The sequence below is a fragment of the Vipera berus genome, assembly GCF_964194415.1.
Source record: "Vipera berus genome assembly, chromosome: 3".
NCBI classification, from domain to species: domain Eukaryota; kingdom Metazoa; phylum Chordata; class Lepidosauria; order Squamata; family Viperidae; genus Vipera; species Vipera berus.
This window is the reverse complement of record NC_138204.1, coordinates 193676952-193700987: the sequence shown is the minus strand read 5'-3', so window position 1 is coordinate 193700987 and position 24036 is coordinate 193676952. Positions and strand designations below refer to the sequence as shown.

At 36.2% G+C, this 24036-nt stretch overlaps 1 protein-coding gene across 1 annotated transcript in view; it reads right to left on the bottom strand.

Moving 5' to 3' along the window:
- SPAG1 (sperm associated antigen 1) overlaps positions 1-23129 on the bottom strand; it is a gene marked incomplete at its 5' end in the record, with an annotated part of 29389 nt that extends 6260 nt beyond the window's left edge. The window contains 12 exons of the mRNA XM_081324060.1: positions 3554-3706; positions 6520-6619; positions 7042-7458; positions 8435-8588; positions 13765-13871; positions 14948-15078; positions 16171-16276; positions 20029-20138; positions 20406-20470; positions 21093-21218; positions 22293-22452; positions 23005-23129. Coding sequence (XP_081180186.1) covers positions 3554-3706; positions 6520-6619; positions 7042-7458; positions 8435-8588; positions 13765-13871; positions 14948-15078; positions 16171-16276; positions 20029-20138; positions 20406-20470; positions 21093-21218; positions 22293-22452; positions 23005-23129 — 1754 coding nt within the window. The remainder of the gene's footprint in view (positions 1-3553; positions 3707-6519; positions 6620-7041; positions 7459-8434; positions 8589-13764; positions 13872-14947; positions 15079-16170; positions 16277-20028; positions 20139-20405; positions 20471-21092; positions 21219-22292; positions 22453-23004) is intronic.
- Positions 23130-24036: the final 907 nt, after the last annotated feature.

The window sequence follows — 24036 nt, the reverse complement described above, 5'->3', positions numbered from 1 at the left end:
TTCTTCATTTAGCAATTACTATTTGCAAATATGACAGCAATAAAAAAATCATTTTCTGACCAATGCAGATATTCACAACAAATGTTGTATGCCTGACGACAGCACAGACCAGAGTGAAAATAACGCTGGTATAGCTGTAGGGAAATATCTGAACCAAGGATCTTCACAGTGCGTCTACTTGTCACATGTTCACTTAGCCACCATTTTGTTTAATGACCTGGTTGTTGGAATGTAACTCAGTCAATAAACGAGGAGTTAGGCTGTTCTGGACAATTCTGAAAGCATGTATATTGAAATATAAAAATAAAAAAACTTGGAAATCATAATTCATGTTCTTTAGATTTTTCAGTTTGTATCACAACGCTATGAGATCTTAGAGCAAATGCTAAAGAAAGCATTTTCTTTGTTTAAAGGTCAGTCTGAAATATATTTTCAAAAGGTGATGGATAATGTTGTATCTCACTCAGGTGATTCCTGTATGCAGTCAGTCATCTATCATTTCATTATATTTAAGTCAAATGGCGATTTCAGTTGTGCATCTCAAGGCACAAGAGGTAGTGCTCGCTTAATGACCACATCTAAGCCCAGAATTTAAAGTTATTTCAATATAAATTAGTTATGCTGTTTGGAAATACTGACTAAGCGTATTTCTTTATTTACATAATACTTAATAGTAAGGTGTGACTATATTGATCATGGGCACGGTGGAAGCCACATTTTCTAGTCAAGACAGTTAAATCTCCAACATTCAATATGTGGAAATAAGAAGAAAGTGATGCTCTGGATTTGCTTATAACAATTTCTTTTAATTTTGGGGGATGTGGTATAATATTAATACAACTTGATTGATTAGTGTACAGCAAAAAAAAACACGCCACCTAATCTACCACTATGGCAAATGCAAATCCTTTAAAAATAACTACTCACATTGAAATAACAACTAAGCAATATCAATGTATTTATTATTTATATTCTACTAAATCAACAAATTCAAAATTTAAATATCAGTTAAATCCAGATATTTAAAATACTACATAATAAAACAAATACAGCTAAGCCATTCTTTTGCTTTGCTTGTCCTACCAAACATCCATGTAAAAGTTGTTTGCACGCCTCCCTTTCTTCCCCCCCCCCTATCATTTTTAGCATCAGTTATCAGTTATTCACATTGTCTTTGGGAGGGAAGGTAGGGAATAGAGATCAGATGCCACGGGATGATAGCAAATAGAATATTTTCCCCCTTAGTCTAAAAAGCAGATTGTAGTTTGTTTGTAACAACAGAAAGCAAAAACAAAAATTCAAATGCTATCTGGCCCAAAGATTCAAAGGCTGGGAACCCACCTGAGAAAAGCTTTCCATTCTACTCAGCAATAGCATCAGAATCATATGGGATACTTGATATTTTTCAAGCAGCCTATTACTAAAAAATTCAAATTTAAAAGTACTTTCACCCACAGTCCATTTACATTACTGAGACAGCAAAAATAATAACCTAAATCATGAATTCAGGAAAAAAAAATCAGAATTCTGACTATTGCGTTTTTTCACCAATTGATGTTTCAAAATCCCCAGCAAAGCATTTGACCTGGATATGATTAGCATTTGTGTAACACTGGATACGTTCGCATACTCCAGAAAGGGTGTGCCTGGCACCCCAGCCTGATGCCAAACTTTTTAGCAGCAAGTATCTTGAGACATTTAAGAGCATTGCTGAGGAGCGCTCCCGGGCTAAATAACAGGTTTGCTAAGAGAAGTGCCACCTCACACAAACCAGGCATTTCACTGCAGATTAGTTTTTCTACAACTAGCATTTTGTCATCTTGTCTGGATTACGTTGCTACCAAATGGCAACAGTTCAGGACTTCTACAGTCTCTGTAGGTGCCTAATATTAATATGGAGAATGGGTCTCACTGGGATTTTGTGACACCCAGATCCAATTTGCTGGATGATTACTTCAGGCTGTTCTATAGCAATACTAAGTAGAATGGAGAACAATTTCATTAGCCAATAATTGTGAAACTGAAAAGCAGACTATTAGTACCCTCTTCAGAATCTATGTTTCAAGCATTACTACACCATTGTTTTTCCATCATATCTCAGCTAGACAGTTCAGAACAATGTGATCATCCATAGTATCAAAAGTCACCTAGAGACTCCATAGAATCACTAGAGACATTATCCCCTCTAGTCATCCACCAGGGAAAATTAGACTATCTTTGACTCAAAATCATACTGGAAATTAAGAGACTATTATTTTATTTGATACTTGTCCTTAATAATACAGATTATCTATCATCCAGGAATACCTGACTAGTATATTCTTACGTCAAACCTATACCATTTGTGGTAAACTGAATCCAAAAATGGTCCAAATTGGTAGTATCTAAGGATGGCCTTTAAGCAAAGTCTCACCATAGTATTATGCATTTCTACTTACTTTTTCATATATCTAACAAACTTTCACACTTCTAGCTCTTTAAATTAGGAAGGATGGAAAAGACTGCTTTATATTTCTACATACTTTCTTAAACTGACATGAACTTAAAAAATATCATGATATACACCTTAAGAGAAGTATTCAGAAATTTCTGTAATTACAGCATAATCCATGAAAGGTTTTGTAAAACCTACCAGGTGTTCATTTGCTTTTCCCAGAGCAGAAATGCTAGGATTCTAATCAGTTATAACAGCTCCATGGGCCAAAACTATACCGAGCAGACTGTGATAGAATGTATTGCCATCCCAATCACTATAGACCAGGCATGTCAAACTGCCGGCCCATGGGCTGGATGTGTGACGCCGAAACCGCGCCACCCTATTGCCGGCAATGGGAAAAAGTCCCGATGCACCGTGCGACGCCACATGATGTCACGAGTTTGACATGCCTGCTATAGACTATTACCATAAAAACAGTTCCTCTCTCATATTATAGAATCTATTTCATGAAAATATATACACTACTGGCAGACATGGCATTCGATAAATGGCATCAGAGGGTAATGCAACTCTGATTGTCTATTCTTGAATACTAGATTACTACTGATGCCAAAGAGGATATTGTAGTACACAAAATGGGACATGTTAAATAACAAAAGCAATGTTCTGCCACTGGCTTGATGATACTCAAGGGTATACATATTACGAGTATACAATCACTGATTCAACTGGCTACAACATTTCTCTTTTTATTACCAGATGTTTAGAAACTGCAAGTAATGCTTCTTGGCTAACCTTCTGCAGATTAAGATGCATTAATATGTCAGTATATAGATGGATAGGCATTCCCAGTTTTGTGTAAAATCAATTGCTAAGTACCTGAATACCAACATCTAAAAGTATCATTGCCCAAAGTCACAGTATTTGAGTTAGGCAGCCTTACAAATCTCAAGAATAAATAAATAAATTTAAAAGAAAAATATGACAGGACAGCTACATAAAAAAAAAGAAATCATATCATTATAATGACAGTAATTGTTGTATAAATGTGTGTATATAACATAATCTATCAAAGTGCTCCATACTGGTGTTCTTTTAAACATTATAAATATTTACCTGTTAACACTGTCATTTGCAACCTGGATTCCACTATCTATTTGCAATAAAGTTTTATAATCCACATATGCCTGTTGGTATCGTTCCATTGACTCATAGGCCATTGCTCGACGTAGAAGAGGCTTAATAGAATATGGATGAAGTTCCAATGCACTAAAGAACAAATGTTAAAATTATTACATGCAGGGACAAAAAAAACATATAGGAAAGATGCAGAGTTTAACCTTTTCTAAACATTAATTTCATCTTAATCACAAGATTCTAATGAAATAAATTTTAGGAGGGAGGGTGGATAAGCATAATGATTTACCAGTTGGTAAATGGTGTTATTACCATTTCACATGATACTCTTACTGAAATTTGTTGAGCTCTATTCACAAGATAAAATTGTTCTATGCAGAACTGCCCACTCTTGTTTTAGTCAGTAAAGTTCTGCAGCAGTGATTTCTTCTTAAAATTACCAAAGTACATTAAAAAAGTTTGAAGAATGGGGTGTCTATATAGAATTTTAAACCGAAGAAACACCTTTGACAGTTAATAAAAATCTTACATAAAATAAAGCTTAGGAATTTGAAGCAGATGAATTAGCTCAAAACTCTATAGAATAACATTTTTAAAAGCATTTTGGCAAGTCAACTATATTTTCTAAAGATAAATTCTTTATGGTTACCATATGACATTAAATTATATTAATCAAAGTTCTAAACTCTGTCGGCTAGTATACTGTATAAAGACGCTGAAACCTTTTGGTTGGAAATTCCCCTTTCTGGATAAAAAGACTGCACAATAGATTTTCAGCTATTAATGCTAATCTAGCTTTATTGTTGTTATTCCCTAGGATTTATTAAATGATATAACACAGGAAATTAATTATTTGTTGCTGACTACCAGAGTTTCTTATAATGATACATTGGAAAATTAAAGTGTGAAATTGCATGGCTAAAAAATTCACACTGCAACAAAAAGCCTTTAAGAAGCCTTTAATTAAAGATTTTGGATTCACATTTGTTTTTTCCTGTTACAGTTACATCAGCAAAATTGTTCTTAATAAATTACTCCACCTTTTAGAGTAACATGCCAAATATTTAAAATTACAAATATAACAAGATTACAAAGGAAAATTCTCAGGGACGACTCACACCCTGGTCAGTACCTCTTTACTCTCCTACCATTAGGTAGGAGATATAGAAGTATAGCCAGCCATACCAACAGGCTGAAGAACAATTTCTATCCATGGGCTGTCATGCTCCTGATCGGCCAGTGTGTTGTGCAATTAGCTCACATGGTGTAACAAGATGGCGGGTTTGTTGTCACTGTGAGTTGGGGGGGCACGAAGGGAGGCTCAGCCAATCTCACTGTACACATGTTGTACTTTGACAATAAAGGTTCATTCATTCATTCAATGTACTCATTCCCAAATTATATATTTTTTTGTTTACTTTCCATCTTTTATGTTTTCATTTTTTGTTTCTTTATTTTCAATGTTTTCTTAATTACCGTATGATTAAATTAAATGTCCACTATATCCATAAAGGCATTAGTATATATTTTGAAATACAGCATATTAACAGGATAGCATTTCTGTGACTGCATTTGCAAAGTACAAACAAGAATTCACATATCCTAGTTCCATTACATTGCTCTACTTACGAATGATATAGCAAAGCACTAAAGATTTTCATGTTAGCAGGCCTATTGCTCTTAATAATATATGGTAGACTGTGTGTAAATAGCTCTGCATCCGGTGTGAGTGCAGCGGTCCCCTCTCTGGCCCTACCACATAGCAGAGACTGCGACCAGGAACCAGCTGACACTTGGCTTGTGCCATTGCGCACTCCGATCTCACTGCCTTTTGTCCCACAGGCTGGGTGATGGGTGGGCTGGGCCCCCTCTTTCGGTCCTCCTCCAGGGTGGCCCTGCGGATCTAAAACTTATCATGTTTTGGATGGCCGACACAAAGTTTAGATCAGTGCCACCCCCGCCACCAGCACTTCCATGGCCCGCTCACCTGCCCGGCCTCACAGCCTGCAAGCGCTTCTCTTTCCTCGCCCCTGTGTGGGAAAGCCATGGCCATCGGCAGGGAAGAGAAGCAAGATGACAAGACTAGATGCCAGGCAGTTTGCAGAAGGCCAGCGGGAAGGTGAGGTCATCTGGGGGTGGTCAGGTTAGTTCCAGTGGACCATGCCCGATGCTCGCCCCGGTCCCACCCACCCCTCCGCTGGAGACCCTCAGATCTGCCCCAGTCCTGCCCAGGCCCCCACAGGCACCCCTGATGCAAGTGATGTCGAGCTGGCCATGCCCACCCACTAGGCCACATTCACCCCAGCCATGCCCACCCAGTAGGCTGCACCCACCCCAGCCACACCCACCCTGCTCAAGGGCAACCACAATGGTGATGCGGCCCTCAATGAAATTGAATTTGACACCCCTGATGTATGTCTACCTCATGAGATCTGATTCACTAGACAACAATTAAGAACACAAAAACAGAAGATTTTTTAAAAATAGGAAGAACACGGCAGGATGTTCCAGAGTAGAGGAGATGCTAATGGCACTATCTTTCAGCAACGACTTCATGGTTGTATTAGTGTGTCAGGAAACATTTCTACATAATTTGCAACTATGTTGTAATTATGATACAACTCTTTGTAGATGCCCTGCACATGATTGCAGGTTTAAATATGAAACAGGAAATTCATGCATAAATACCCATCCAAATTCTATAATGAACTTCCTTTAACATTAAAACCTTTTAGGCATTGTGATGCAATTTGGAAGAAATATTAACTAGCTTATTCATCATCTTCCTTCTTTTGCCTTACAAAAGTTAGATGCAATGGAATGTGTGATAGCATTAATACAGGCTACACCTTTCAATTTATTAAAAAATTATCAGATTAAAAATCTACTTCAAATACTGTCGTAATCATGAGGTTTCTTTTTCCCTGTTAACAACTGTTATTTACCTGGTACAATCCTGAATACAATCAGCACAATTCCCTTCTTTTAGGTAACATGCAGCTCTGTTTGAATACAAAATACTTAAATCCTCTGGAGTTTGGATTCCTAGAATTACATATAATTATAGGGAAAATTGGTTAGTGAAATGCAGTTGCTGATACCATAAAAATATGCTTCAGTAGGTCCCCAAGTTTCACTGCAGTAATAGAGTTGTGCTTAAAATGCACAATTGCAGTAATTCAGTTGGCCCAAGGAATTTTTTTATTTATTTATGCAGTTAACTTTAAATATGTAACCCTAATTCAGCTTCTAGGAAATCTACATTGCAAAATCGCTTTCACTTATCAAATTTGAATTCAGTTTTATAATTAGCTGTTCCTGCAAAGGAACCCTTTCATCTGCTAGTTCTTAGAACAAAACAAAAAAGGAGGAAATATATATATTAAAAAAAAGCTTAGTGGTATTTTGAAAATCACCTCTGCCAATCATTGTATATAAAAATTTATACATAAAAATATGTATCTCACCTGAGCTGAGCACACTTTCAATTGCTCTGGAGTATTTCAGCATAGCTTCTCCAAATTGCCCAGTCTTAAATAATTCATTTCCTTCAGTTTTCAGTTTTGCGGCATTAGCAGGCAGCAGAGTAGAACTGTTTATTCCAGCCACTGATGATTCTACATCCTTTGGTTTTCCTTCCCCAATTTCATTTCCATTTATACAGCTGCTCAGGTAGCCATTTATTTCCTTTTTACCACCTTGCAGAGATTCCTGTATCGTTTCTTCCGATATGCCTTTTTTAATAGTTTTCTCTGAAGGGTCTCTGGGCTTGTGGGCTTCTTTAGGGTCTGGTTTCCAGGCACCTCGGCTACTGAACTTCTTTTGTACATTGCCCATTTCTGCCGGCTTGCTTGCGCTCTCCCTTCCCACCAGCACTGCAGTCTCTACGAGGAAGTGAATCAGCTGGGTTAGGCTGTGCATCATCGGAAGGAACAATTGTCGGAACAAAACAGGGGGGGGAAACCGAAATGTTCATCAGAAAGTTCACAATATATTTAGCTTACTGAAAAGCACTTAACCCAACATTTGTATCCCTTGTAGGTGAATATAAAAATCCAAACAACTGCTATTGACAGAAATTTAAAACTGTCAAGTCTGCTATTATTTCAAAACGAGTGGGACCCTGTTTTTGAATGACATCCAATTCACCTGGAATTAACTATCTAAATACTAGGCATTCAGTGAAAAAAAAAACCTCACTGGATTATATGGAATTAGCTAGTCATAACTATATTAGTAAACATACTGTGTGTCATTACTGAACTATATCAACTAGAAAAGGCAATTTTAATACATATACTATTTTGTAAAATCTAGGTTTTCCCCCCACTTCTATTGAAGAAAATACCACTATTGATAAATTATTTGCTTTTAAAAGCTTTATCAAGTAAAAAAAATTCTGAACCATCACCTTCAAATATTATTTTGCACAAAACACTAAAGTTGAATATATCAATATCATTGCTTTGAATTGTACGCTTTTAGCTATTATTTAAATATGCCAATGTGAACAGAAATACTTTGCCCTTAGCTTTAATTTATATTCCAAATGTTATTCAAGCAATTAATGTGAACAGTCATCAAAGGAAAACTATTGATACTGAAACTGTAAGGAGATCAAAGCGATAGGCATGTGATCATTTTCGCAGGCTTAGATCAAGAAGAGATTAATACTTTGCACATAGAAACATTCAGATTCAAGTCCCTGATATTACTAGGTAGGGTTTAAAGAAATTTCCAAAATCTTGGAGAGTTCTTACACTCTTCGTAAAAATCCTAAACTAGATTAAATGACAGTGTTTTAAAAACCACAGTGCAATCTACTCACTGCTTCTGAAATGAAACATTCAATAAACTTACTTCTATCTCTAGAACCATTTACAAATTCTCCTTCATTTCTCTCTTGTTCTTCTGATTCTTCTATTTCTTCAATGAATATTCTTTTTCCTTTGCTTTGGGTCTGAGATACAGGTTCTGATTCTTTCAGATTCTTATCAATATCTGATAGCTTTTTCTGTAGAATAACAGTAATATTTTAGTTAACTAGTGCAAAATATTACAATTTGTACTTTCAACTGTACAAATCTTAGTATGGACTGGATTTAAACTTAGTTATGGTTATAAGCCCATAGAAATCCAGTAATTTGTAGGAGTCCTTATTAAAATACATTAATTTCTTTTAATGGAGTTTCTTTAAGCATAATTTAGATCTGGATCCATGTCATTTAATCATGACAGAATTGTTAGTACTTCTAACTGGTTTTTCAATTTCTACAGTGCACCTGTTCATCAATTCTTTTTTTCTGTATAATCAATTCTGAATTCTTGCTTCACTTTGTCTGCCAGTCTCATGAGCTAAAGTGAACTCTCTTTCACAGACACAAAGTTTATTTTGCAACCCAAATCCAAAGCTTTGCCTTCAAGAAAAGCAGTTATCATAGCAACTTCCAGTGGAAATTTATAACCAGAAAGATCACATCTTCATAAGCAGATAGCTTTCTCCTTGCATCAAACCATAGATATTTTGAACAATGGAAGTGGGTACTAGCATTTTGTTTTGTTTTGTTTTTGCTTCTGGGTGGAGCAAGGATGGATTTTTTTTTTGTTATTAGTCAAAAACATCAAGAAGAAAATAAAAAAAATATTAAGTTGAACAATCTCCTGCAATGTTTAGCTACATGTACCCCGACTAATGTAAATAAGACATCATAGTTCCATTAACTGCCAGTATTTTACAAGAAAATATGGAATTTCTATAATTTTTCTCACAATATACAGCCATTTAGTTCCTCCATAAATATTTTATAATTTGGTTTAGTTTGCTTTCCCTTTTTCAAAAAGTTGTAATGTTTGTAACATACCATGGTGGTAGAATCCATTATTTATAAAAAGCAAGATGTGCTTTGTACTTTTTGTCTTAAATCCATTAAAATCCAGTTACTATGTAATTAGTGCCACTTTGTGTGTTACCAAAAATAAATCTATATGCTGCTCCCCACCCCCCAAAAATCCATTTAATTTAGGCAAAATTACATTTGAAGGCTCCAAATTTTGTTGAAGTACAATTCTCAATATTAGCCATTTGTCTGACAATGCTAGTAAGCATAAACCATCAATATCTGGGAGCCACTTTCTCCCAGTTTTTTTTCCAAATCAAAAAAAGTCAAAATATGGTCCTTTGTGTCAGTTTCTACCAGGTTACCACAGGAACAAATCCCATTGCTTTTTTATTTATTATATTTTATACCACTTTTCCAAGTCAAAAACATCTTGAAGCAGAATACACACTTAAAAGTATTAAAAATACACAAATAATTTTAGTAACTAAAAACATTGGATTTAAAACTGTATAAAATGGCAGCTAGAGAAGGCTTGACTAAGGAAATCCTTTTGGTAGATAGAGCTAATTTTATAGAAGTTTTGATTTTGCTTTGCTCTATAATAAGCTTTTACACCAGGAAAGGAATATTCTATTAGCTCACTCTTCCTATGTTCAAGATTCAGATCCAAAGACACATTATAGCAACTAGAGCTAACTTAGATTAGGTCTGGAAAGTCCTGGTCTTCTCACCTTAATTTAAATTTCAAGCAGCTAAAGCTACCATATGTAGGACCAGGACAGAATTTTAGTGTTGCATTCCCCTTTGTTGTTGTTGTTAGCTGCGAAGTCGTGTCCGACCCATCGCGACTCTATGGACAATGTTCCTCCAGGCCTTCCTGTCCTCTACCATCTTCTGGAGTCCATTTAAGCTCACGCCTACTGCTTCAGTGACTCCATCCAGCCACCTCATTCTCTGTCGTCCCCTTCTTCTATTGCCCTCAATCTTTCCCAGCATTAGGCTCTTCTCCAGTGAGTCCTTCCTCCTCATTAGGTGGCCAAAGTATTTGAGTTTTAGCTTCAGGATCTGGCCTTCTAAAGAGCAGTCAGGGTTGATCTCCTCTAGGACTGACTGGTTTGATCGCCTTGCAGTCCAAGGGACTCGCAGGAGTCTTCTCCAGCACCATAGCTCAAAGGCCTCAATTCTTTGGCGCTCGGCCTTTCTTATGGTCCAACTTTCACTGCCATACATTGCAACTGGGAAGACCATAGCCTTGACTATACGCACTTTTGTTGACAGGGTGATGTCTCTGCTTTTTAGTGTGCTGTCTAGATTTGTCATGGCTTTCCTCCCGAGGAGCAAACGTCTTTTAATTTCTTGGCTACAGTCTCCATCTGCAGTGATCTTGGAGCCCAGGAAAATAAAATCTGTCACTACCTCCATTTCTTCCCCATCTATTTGCCAGGAATTGAGCGGGCTGGATGCCATGATCTTCGTTTTCTTAATGTTTAGTTTCAGCCCAACGTTTGCACTCTCCTTCTTCACCCGCAACAAGAGGCTCTTTAGTTCTTCTTCACTTTCTGCCATTAGAGTGGTATCATCTGCATATCTTAGGTTGTTGATATTTCTTCCGGCAATCTTAATTCCAATTTTTGATTCATCTAGCCCTGCCTTTCTCATGATGTGCTCTGCATATAAGTTAAATAGGCAGGGCGACAGTATACAGCCTTGCCGGACTCCTTTCCCAATTTTGAACCAATCAGTGGTTCCGTGTCCAGTTCTCACTGTTGCTTCTTGGCCCACATATAGATTTCTCAAGAGACAAATAAGATGGTCTGGTATGCCCATCTCTTTAAGAACTTGCCACAGTTTGTTATGATCCACACAATCAAAGGCTTTAGCATAATCAATGAAACAGAAGTAGATGCTTTTCTGGAACTCTCTAGCTTTCTCCATGATCCAGCGTATGTTGGCAATTTGATCTCTGGTTCCTCTGCCTCTTCGAAATCCTGCCTGTACTTCTGGTAGTTCTCGATCCACATACTGCTGGAGTCTAGCTTGTAGGATTTTAAGCATAACTTTACTAGCATGAGAAATGAGTGCAATGGTGCGATAGTTTGAACATTCTTTGGCACTGCCTTTCTTTGGAATTGGAATGTAAACCGATCTTTTCCAATCCTGTGGCCACTGTTGAGTTTTCCAAATTTGCTGGCAAATTGAGTGTAGCACTTTTATTGCATCGTCTTTTAAGATTTTGAATAGCTCAGCTGGAATACTGTCACCTCCACTAGCTTTGTTGTTGCTCAGCTTTTCTAAGGCCCACTTCACTTCACATTCTAGGATGTCTGGCTCGAGGTCAGTGACCACCTCATTGTGATTATCTGGGACATTAAGCTCATTCTTGTATAGTTCTTCTGTGTAATTTTGCCACCTCTTCTTAATCTCTTCTGCCTCTGTTAGGTCCCTGCCGTTTTGGTCCTTTATCATGCCCATTTTTGCATTAAATGTTCCCTTCATCTCTCCAATTTTCTTGAAAAGATCTCTGGTCCTCCCTATTTTATTGTTTTCTTCTATTTCTTTGCACTGTTCATTTAAGAAGGCATTCTTATCTCTTCTAGCTATTCTCTGGAATTCTGCATTCCCCTATTCCCTCCTAAACCCTTCAACTGGTCTTGACTGCAAGGTCATTTAAAAAAACAATAAATGTGACAACAGATTTTCTCAGATTTCTAACAGTGAGATTCTATTCTTAGACACATCCAAACAAGTTCTTATAGAGTTAACACTTATTCCTGTATGTTTATATCACTCCAATATCACTAAAAAGAGAAACATTACATATTTATCAATATGAGGCTGTCTCTTGAGGGACAATGGTGGCAGTATCTCCTTAGATGCCATTTTTATAATCAGTTTTTATTTCCAACAGGAACCCCTAATTAAAGTGACTAAATTAGTAGACCAGCAAAATACTGTGGACATAGTATACTTAGATTTCAGTAAGGCATTTGACAAAGTAGACTATGACCTGATGCTTAGTAAGCTAGAAAAAAGTGGGATAGACAACATCACCACCAGATGGATTTGTAGCTGGCTGACAAACCATACTCAACAAGTAGTCCTCAATGGTATTACATCCACATGAAGAGAAGTAAGCAGCGAGGTACCACAAGGCTTCGTCTTAGGCCGAGTACTCTTCAATATCTTCATAAATGACTTAGATGAGGGAATAGATGGGGAAATCATCAAATTTGCAGATGACACTAAACTGGCAGGAATAGCCCACACCCCAGAAGACAAGCTCAGGATACAAAAAGATCTTGACAAACTTGAACAATGGGCCCTATCCAATAAAATGAATTTCAATGTGAAAAAAGCAAACTTTTACATTGAGGCAGGAAAAATCAAAGGCACAAGTACAGACTGGATGAGACCTGGCTTAAAAACAGAAACTGTGAGAGGGACCTTGGAGTCCTAGTGGACGATCAGTTGAATATGAGCCAGCAGTATGCAGCAGCAGGCAAAAAAGCTAATACAATCCTAGGTTGTGTAAACAGAGGCATAGAATCAAGATCATGCAAAGTATTAGTGCTGATTTATAAAATCCTAGTAAGACCACACCTGGAATATTGCAACCAATTTTGGTCACCATACTACCAAAAAGATGTTGAGACTCTGGAAAAAGTTCAGAGAAGAGCAACTAAAATGATCAAAGGCCTGGAAACTAAAACATATGAAGAATGGCTGCAGGATTTGGGTTTGGCTAGTCTAAAGAAAAGAAGAAATAGAGGTGACATCATAGCAGTATTCCAGTATTTGAGGGGCTGCCACAAAGAAGAGGGCATCAAATTATTCTCCAAAGCACCAGAGGGCAGGACAAGAAACAATGGTTGGAAACTGACCAAAGAGAGAAGCAACCTGGAATTAAGGAGAAACTTCCTGACAGTGAGGACAATTAACCACTGGAACAGCTTGCCTTCAGAAATTGTTGGTGCTCTATCACTGGAGATTTTTAAGAAGAGGCTAGAAAACTATTTGTCTGAAATAGTATAGATTATCCTGTTTGGGCAAGTATTGGACTAGAAGACCTCCAAGGTCCCTTTCAGCTCTATTCTATTCTAATTCTAAACAGTTATCAGGCTAATAGAATTTCAAGGAATCCTGGAATACATCTGTCCCTGTCTAATACATCTTGATCAGAAATCCCAGGTTCCACATTCCAACAGAATTCTGCCAACAGGCTCTAAGTTAACAGAACTCAAATAAAGGTTAATATACCAGCTATAATCCTATGTCCAACAATAAACAAGTGCAACGCAAGTACCATTACATATTAATGCTATGATTCTCAAACTAAGTATTAATACTTACTTTAGCTATGGCATTTTTTGGATCAATATGTAATACTTTCCTCAAGTCTTCAGCAGCCGCTTTAAAATTCTGTAGATTATTATAAACAGTGGAACGACGGATAAGAGCTACAGATTAATTAATAAATATAGTTATCACTTTCTTTTGAATGACAAGATTTTAGTGCTGCATATATACTGTAAATGTAAAGTTATTATGTAGTCATTATATACAATCAGTCTCAATAGCAAATGGCTTTTAAAAATCTCATTTGACATAATATGCATAATCTGAAGACTACTCAGATTTCATTAAAATGATTGGGGTTTCTTTGTAGTGGAGAGGGTGGAGAAAAGAGATTTGGGTATAAATATATCATGGCTATTTACATCTCATCTTCTAATGAGGGTGTCAGATAAGACATTTGAATTAAAGAAGTATGAATGATAACTTGCAATCTCACTATTAAATATTGGCATAAAGCTAAAGAAACACATATTTCAATCTGGCCTCAATTTTTTTCATTTATTACTGTGGACAATTAAAAAAAATCATTTATACAAATAACCAAAATGAATTTCTGGTGTATTAAATGAGTATTTCTCTTCATTGTCTAGTGAGTATTGTTTCAGATCAAGCATAAAATAAACTTTTGAAGTGAATATAGGATAATAATAGGGAAATGCTCAATATTTTTATGCTGTCACTGCTTTTTCTCATCAAAGAAATATGTGAAAACTAAGCAACAAACTTGTGAATATTTAAAATAATTTTCATTTGGAACTGTCTATAAATCTCAGCTATTAAATAATTTCTCATTAATTCTAAATAATAAGCATGTACATTTTCTACTCTACCTTACAGATTTGTGTAATAAATTACTAGTATTACATTTATTTTATTTGACTGTAGGATTGTGCATGTTCTAGATTGAAATACAAAAGGTAATTTGGATCATTTGAGGACAGGCATGTAGCAACTGTTGACACAGTTAGATAAAAATGCATCTTTTTTGAAAAAACACTGATAGACCCCCTGCGATTGCACTTACCCTCTCCAAATCTATTTGTAAAGGCTCGAAGACAATACAAAAACAATTCACCCTTTCTTTAAAATTGCCACATACACCATACTAGCCTTATTTCCATAATTATAAAGCACCTGTTTTAGCACTTAATGTGTTCAGAAATATATTAAATTCTACCTTTTGTATTTTCTGGTTCCATTTTTAACACAGCCTCACAGTCTTGAAGCGCATTCTGCCAGTTCTGGAGTTTAATTTCTGTCTGAGCTCTGTTATTATATGCAGCCACAGTAGGGAGGGCAGATATGCTTCTTCAAAAAGCAAAATGTATCAATCAGTCCAGACACTTTAATAAATAGTTACTAGCAGCTTAATGCTTGATAATTTCACTGTTGTATCAGATGTTATAGCCAAAAATTCACTTTAATAGATGTTAAGCAACACTATTTAGAGTTTACAAATCCTTACTTGAATTACTACAGAAAGAAGAATCAGAACGAGTTGAAAGGAACTGTTATTGCATTCCAATATAGTTTAGAACTGCAAAAGAAAAGTTTAGGCATATTGCTACGCATAGCAATTCAAGGGCAAGATTTAGTAGGAAAGAAATTAACGACACAATCAGAGTGGATGCAATCAACTCTGATGAAACAATTAATAGGAAAAAGCAAATTGAAAAGGGCACATAAAAGTCTGAAGATAGAAATGACTTTTTATAGCGAAATCAGCATTCCTGTATTTCTTGATATAGGAGCCTGAATAAATTCAACTTTCAATGGAATTTCTGTCATAATATAAACATTAATGTAATATCTTACCATAAAACAAAGACTAAATTCAGAAAAGCACATCAAAGTGCTGTTCTACTGACTAGCTTTGTCAAAATAAACATTCAGGAAGGTGTAAAACAGACCTAGTTTGATTCCCTTTCATCTCTTATCTTTAATTTATTTAGTGATAGTGACATCTCCAACACTGAATTGGGAAGGAGCAGAGATCATTTATTGGCATTTGACTAAGCTTCATCATACAAGATATTGCAGAAATTTCCCATTGTTGTGTCCAACTTCAGATTGGAGGGGAAAGCTCTTGCTGCCTATTTTTGCACTTGGCACTTAGGGAAAAAAATACTGCTCTTTACTGAAAATTCTCAAATCTCCCCTTAATCTTTACAGTGATTCTATATATTGTGATGTCTGTTAGTAAAGCCTGTAGCCTTTTCTCAGTCCTAAAACTTTTACAGTTTCAGAATATTAATTTGATAGATACTCTTTATGGAACATAAGAACTCCCATCTGTGAAACTAGTTATTTTTAAAGCAAATTAAGGTTCCTACTTTGTTCAAAGACAAAGTAAAATTATTTTAATAAATCAGAAAGGAAATTCAAAGAGCAGTAACTTACCGACTGTAGTAGGCAATTGCTTCTTTATAGTCACCTATGACAAATGCTTCATTACCTTTTTCTTTTTCACGATGAGCAGCAAATGTCTTTTCTTTTGTAGTCATCCCTAGAATAATTCTTATTATAAATGAGAGGAATAACATTTGCAGGCAAAAACACTTATATAAAAATATTTTAACTTTCATAGCTGAAGGTATCTTATAAAAAGTGCACTGATCTGGCAAGCAGTAATCCTGCATTTCAATAATCCTACAGATTTTATATAGATTTTGATATAGATTTTGCATTGGGGGGAGTCATAGGTTTAATTCTCAGAATCTCCAGTTAAAAGGCTCTCACGTAGCAAAGGTGGAACATACTTGTGCCTGAGACATTAGAGAACAGTGTCAACCAATGAACTGCAAATTAGAAGCCTATGAGCTCATTCAGTATTTAAGACGTTTTGAGCCAGTGAACTCTGTCAGGACTGAAATGAGAAGAGCTGATGCTCTTCTTTCAAACCTTTTATTTTTTTATCTAGTAATTTGCAACATGGTAAGGTTAGAAATAATTTTTAAAATTTCATTTTCAAAGTACCTGGCTTCTACTACTACGTAGTTTAATTACTTCAGCAGTAAATATATAGAATCACAGAAAATATTTTCTTTTTGTTTATTTGTTTTACTGAGATCAAGGCTATATCTTCAGAGGCAAAGCATAAGAAAGTGGCAGGAACCTATTTTTGAGAATGGGAATGTAAACATCTGATATGTATAGATGCCATTAAGATATACACAGTGCTTTTTTTCTAAAAAAAAAGGTGCCGGAACTCTCATCTTGGCGGACACAGGAGGTGGGGGGGTGGGGGGGCAGTGCTGCTGCAGTCACAGGTGCGAAGGGTGTTGGCGGCGGGCTCCCCTCCCTGGGGCCGGAGCCGGCACGGCTGGTGCTGTGGGAGCAGCAAAGCCCACTCTATATGGCGGGGCTGTGCAATGCGGGCAGCGGAGGCGGTGCGGGCCAGGCGATGTTTTAATCTTATGATTTTAAAAATATATTTTTTCTCTTGTAAGTTTCCCCAAACCTCGCCATGTGGACTGCATACAAATATTATATAATGGGTAAATAAAAGTAGAACATATGTTAAATATACATCAAATGATAATATGCTTCCCTACAAAGTCAATTCTTGCTCAATGACAGACCAAGGAGTTAACTCGGAAAGGCAAGAGGAAAATCTAGAAGAGGTCTGTGCAGCTCTTCAACATCTTCATCAACAATTTGGATGAGGGGATAGATTGGGAACTCATCAAATTTGCAGACAACACCAAGCTGGCAGGAATAGCCAATACTCCAGAAGACTCGAACACTGGGTACTATCTAACAAAATGAAATTCAATTGTGAAAAAAGTAAGGTTCTACATTTAGGCAGGAAAAATCAAATGCACAGGTATAGTATAGGTGGTACTTTGCTCAATAGTAGTAACTGTGAGAGAGATCTCGGAGTCCTAGTGGACAATCACTTAAATATGAGCCAGCAGTGTGCTGCAGCTGCCAAAAAAGCCAACACAGTGCTAGGCTGCATTAACAGAGGGATAGAATCAAGATCACGTGAAGTACTAATGCCACTTTACAATGCCTTGGTAAGGCCACACCTGGAATATTGCATCCAGTTTTGGTCACCACGATGTAAAGAAGATGTCGAGACTCTAGAAAGAGTACAGAGAAGAGCAACAAAGATGATTGGGGGACTGGAGGCTAAAACATATAGGGAACGGTTGCTGGAATTGGGAATGTGTAGTTTAATGAAGAGAAGGGTGAGGGGTGACATGATAGCAGTATTCCAATATCTCAGGGGCTGCCACAAAGAAGAGGGAGTCAAGCTATTCTCCAAAGCACCTGAAAGCAAGACAAGAAGCAACAGATGGAAACTAGTCAAGGAGAGAAGCAACCTAGAACTAAGGAGAAATTTCCTGACAGTTAGAACAATTAACTAGTGGAACAACCTGCCTCCAGAAGCTGTGAATGCTCCAACACTGGAAGTTTTTAAGAAGAGACTGGATAGCCATTTGTCCGAAATGGTATAGGGTTTCCTGCCTGAGCAGGGTGTTGGACTAGATGACCTCCAAGGTCCCTTCCAACTTTATTATTATTATTATTATTATTATTATTATTATTATTATTATTATTATTATTATTATTATTATTATTATTAATTATTATTATTATTATTATTATCTTGTAGAAAGGAAAGGCCCACACTGATAAATTAAAAATCTTTGTGGTCTGAAAAGGAATGCTGGTGGGCTAATCAATGATTTGGTGACTAGAGAAGCATCTACAGTGTTGGAGCTTGTGGTCATGGTAAGCCATGGAGGCACTAGGCAACATGACTTTCAGGGCAGTGGTGGTGATTTTATTATTTTTTTAAAAAAAGTCTGTGCTCTGTCCAAGGGTGCTTGGTAAGCTGCATGTACAGGCCTGGTATAGAATTTATTTTGGAGCATTCAACTATCTAGAGCAGGCATATCAAACTCATTTTGTTTGAGGCAACTTTTTATAAAAGAATTGCCATTAATTTGTTTTAATAAAATAATTTAAATCAATTTTTCACTTGTTTTCAAATTAAATGAATGAGATTTTTTTTAGTACAATTGCCAAATGCAATAAACTGGTTTTAGGTATATGTTATTGGAAGGAAAAAGCAATCCCTGTTGCGTTACTGATCCCAGAGAAACATTTGCATGTATGCAGGTATCCTTAGGGTGCCATAGTTATGGATGAGAAATATTGGTTGTAAAGTTGGCATTTCTGGATGTAATACAGATATTTTGGACTTATTTTTGTTTCTTTGCATGTTTGATATTTTTAAAAAGGCATATGCTACTGACTATGCTTATGCACATATGTAACATGATCACTGATTGTCCAAAATTTTACTATACAGATAATACCCCGAGAAATTATTTTAGCCTTTTTAATAAATGTTGTTATTGATGTTAAGCTCACCAGGGAAAACATCATATATTGTTATGTATATACTAGGTTAATTATTTAAAGACTGAAGTGCAACATAATTAGATTCTAAATAATCTATTTTTCAAAACACACAACAGTCCAAACAGTAAAAGTAAAGTCCAAATTAAGAATATTTCATTCTTAAGAATTGTTTAGATTCAAAATAGTTTTCAAGAGTGTACAAAAGATACTATTTTTTTCTAGAATCAGCTAAATTAGACATATTACATTGAGAAAAATGTTTCTCATTTCTTTCCTGTTACCTTTGATTTCATTGCAGAGATGTTAACATAAGAAATAGATTATTTTGTTATCTAATTTTACCTTCCAAAAGACAGAAGCAGATGAAAAATGTGAGGTTCTTTCCTGTTGGCTTTTCTGAATTAGCTGTTTTAGATTCTAAAAGTTTAGTTCCTAAAGAAGTAATCCTGTAAATAAATTTAATGTCCTCCTCTAGTGCAGGCTCTTTTATGACTCAAGGACTTCAACTCCCAGAATTCCTGAGCCAGCATGGCTCAGCTTGGAAACCTCTCCCTTTCCCCTCAGCATGGCTGGCTCAGGATTTCTGGGAGTTGAAGTCCACGAGTCATAAAAAAGAGCCAAGATTGCTAGCCCTGCAATAGGCTTAGGAAAACCAATAAGGGAGCTGGGTTGTTTGTTTTTGCAAAAAAAAAAAGGTTCCGGAACGCCGTTCTGAGCGTTCTATGAGAAAAAAAGCCCTGGATATACAATATCATTATCCAAAGTTTCCAAAAATACCATAGGTTTTAGGGCATTGATTATTTCTCAAACAAGTACTGCTCTTATGGTATTTGACCTCATACACTTTAACATCAAACTATATATTTCTTAGAAATTACTTACCTGTTGTGTCTATCTCTGCTTTTGGTAATTTTATGTTATTGTTAATGCTGGTTTTAGAGTAGTTGTCTTCCTGGTCCTCAATTTTGGAACATTCTTTTTCTACATCAAACCTTAAATTCAAAATGATTTAGTATATGTTTGGATTACAGTAATCAAGGGCAAAACAACATCCTTTATTTGAAAGCCAGTGATCTATCACAAGCCCATGTTGCCAACTAATTAAAGCAATGTTCCCTCACAATCCTAGGCAGCCATCTTTACTAGCAACATCAGAGACTGAATCTGGGCCTTAAGGATGACATTTTGTCTACGGTTATACCCATATAACTAAAAGCATCTCTCCATACCAAGTAATGAGTAGAAGGTATCCAACATACTTATCCCATTCTCTGTAGTCCCTTGGTATATTTTTCTTCTTTTGCTTTGTTTTTGCAGTTTTATTCTGTAACAGTCAGACATTATTAAAAATATATATATATTTTTACTATTGTTCAGCACATTCACTCAAGTTGAGCTCAACTCTCTTACTACATGGTCATGCTAGCTTACATCTGCCAGTAATTCTTGATCCAAATTAAGTTTCTTTAGTGTTTAGTGTATTGGTTGAAACTGGTTAGATACTGATTCAACTTCACTCTCCCTCTGAAATTTTACCGAATAACTTTAACTTAGTTGTTATCACTTATCAACTCTTAGTGGTTAAGGAAAAAAATGGGAAGGATCCAGTGCCATGTATGTTGCCTTGAGCTCATAAAGGAAAAGTTGAATATAAATCTAACATAAATAAGCAAATATGTTCAACAATTGTTTCAAGATACAATTCTGGGGAATCAATGAATTTGTTTTAACAATACAACTTAATATAAAAGGTAAAGGTAAAGGTTCCCCAGCACATGCATGCTAGTCGACTTAATATACATGTATTAAATTAGACATGCAATGTAAGAGCTTTTAAAAATTTTTAAATTAGAAGTACCGGTATATCACATATTCTAATGAAGAATGGCCCTTTGTCTCCCCTTCGCCCCTTACAGTATAAAGTTCACATATTGATATTGCATAACCTGACTTAAGGAAAGATGGTTCTCTGAACTACGAATTGGTGGTAAATTTTCCACGTTTTCCTTGACAACTTCAGTTGTAGCATATTGCGTTTTATACTCATCTTCTTTCATTTCTGTAATCCAGCTCTAAAACAAACAGATAACTTTGATTTGCTATATTGAAGATCTGCAGCCTAAAAACTCTAGGTCAGAGGTCTCCAACCTATGGGCCGCGGCCCACTACCGGGCCTTGGCCTCTTGGCCACAGGGCTGCGTGAGTAGCTGGGCAGTGCACATATGCACATGTTAACCCCTCATTATGCCACTATTGCTGCGAGTGTTGCGTGGATAGTGGCAGTGGGTGGCGGCATTGCCATGAACCTTATACGGGCAGTGGCAGCTCTGTGAGAAGCAGGTGGGCAGTGGCACGCCACACAGATGCGGCATTGCCATGAACCTTGTGTGGGTGGCAGCAGCACTGCAAGCAGCAGGTGGGCTGCTGCATGAGTTTCTTGCTGGGGCGGCAGTGCGATCCTTGTGCTGGTGGTAGCATCTCTGTGAGCCTGGTAGTGGAGGCACTAAAGCCTCACACAGGTGCCAGTGTCGCTGACAGTCTTGCACACATAATCGTAGCCCCATTTGCATGCTGCTCATGCTTGCAACCTGTTTGTGTGCACGTGTGCACGTATGGCCACATTCACCTTTGCGCATGTGTGTGTAAGGTGCCTGCCCCTCCCTCTCCCACCGGGCTGCCAACCCAGAAATGTTGGAGACCCCTGCTCTAGGTAACATGTTTTACAGATGCACAAATGACTTTCCAATATTTTTACTGCAGTTTCATCAAGAGAGAAAATAAGAACATAAACCAACTCAATATTATGCTTGTGTGTGCGCATATATAGAGATGATATTCTATACTACAATTCTAATAACCTGCTGGCTAATATAGAATTTGCAATGTAATACAGCTGGAGAGCTAATAAAAGGACAAGCAATATATTCCTAGATCTCATAAGAAACAGGATCTCAGACAAAGTGCTTTGTTTAACAATAATCTTAAGATTTAAGACCAAGAATTAATAAAAGTTTTGTAATTCACTAGGGATGAACTTAGTCTCCTGAAGGTGGTCATTTGAGGAGAACAAGGTGTGTGTGTGGGGAATTGAACAAGGGACTAGATAAAATCCTAAAATAAAATTCTCAAATTACAGAATGAATTACCGTCAAGTCATCATTTATTTTTTTCCATTCTTCAGTAGTAAAATCAGAAGCATTGGCTACATGTTTTTCTTTCCGAAGTACTCTGCTATTTGGAGCCAAAGACTCAATGCGATTTTCACAAAATGAATTAAGCTGAGGGAAAAACCCCTCTTCACCCGACCTTAAGATAAACAGGATATTAGATAACCATTTGAACACAATACTATTCCAATAATTAAAGCATAAATACCAACACCAGCATGAAATATTTATCCTTCCCTTCCAATCATGAATAAAACCCCTCAATTTGGGGAATTTCTGTAACATCGCCACTCTTAACACACACAAACCTATCTAGAGTCAATTATTATTTGATTTATTATAATTATTGCCAATTACTTTTGCTATAGTTCTTGTTTTGTACATTTTCCTTTACTTTTTGTTAACAATCAGATTTAAATCTTCCACCTATACTAAATAAAAATAAGACTTGTACAAACCTAAATGTTCTTACTACCACGAATGAGTTTGGCAAGAATTTTTTAAAAATCTATCATTTTAATGGCAGATACAATTTTAATTACAAATTGTTACATCCTTATATATATTTATATAAACTACAAAAGTAAATGATGGCCTTCTTAAATGCAAAGTGTTCATTACAGGGATCATCAGTTCATTTTATTAATCTATTTTTACTGGGGGGGGAAAGAAACATCATTTAAATGCTTACCTTAATATCTTAAGAATCTTTTCTAAATACTTAACATCAGTGCATTTTTCAATGAATTTGTAGTCCAGATGGTCAATAGGAATTTGGTATCTTTTCGTCGTTTCATGGCCCAACCAGGATGACATTTGACCAGAACTTATAGCTAAAAAGATAGAATTTAATTATTTCCAATATATTTTCTCAATGTTATTTATGAAATTGCCCAAGTTATAAAATAAAATGCTATAAATCTGGCCAAGCTTTTTGGAAACTATTTTCAAATATAGAAGAAAGGTGTCGATCTCAATCTTAATTTGGACCTAGATCAACAGCTGTATATAACCCTTTGGCATCCGTAGTTCCATCTAAATCTGAGACATGTTCTTGATGTTCTCACAAAAATACAGCTGTATAGATGTGATTAATTATAAACAACCATTTATCAATCAAGGAAAACAGGTGAGACTGCTCCATATTCCACTCTAAATATTTTCTACTACTCCAAGTTATTTCCAGTTTTTATTCTGGGCATACTGTCAAGCAAAACTGCATATTTTATTCAAATGTTTTCAAGGAAGCCTATGTGACCTTAATTATACTGTAATAAATAAAGACAATACCAATTCCAGGTTCTTTTGCTTTACATTATGTTTTCTCACTTATTTTTAATTAAAACAAAATTTAAATAAAATAATAGGAGCAGGAAAAGAGAACACAGAGACACAGGACAAAATACTTTCAGATTTTCCTCATGGACCTCTTTTATACATACCTTTTTTATTTGAAGTCACTCACATGGAACCATTTCTGGGACTAGTCTAGAGCCATATTGTTTTATGCTCAGCGCTTAAAGAACTCACCCCCAAAAAATAATAATCCAAAACCAAGTAGAATGATATATTGTTACCAACTTCCCTCTGTATTTCAAATAAGCTAGAATTAAATGAGGATATGATGCACTCTATTAAGGTAATACTGTGTATGAACCATACAAAGAGTCAAGTATTGATGATAATAACCTGACTCTGATGGAGTTAAACACAGCATGTTGGA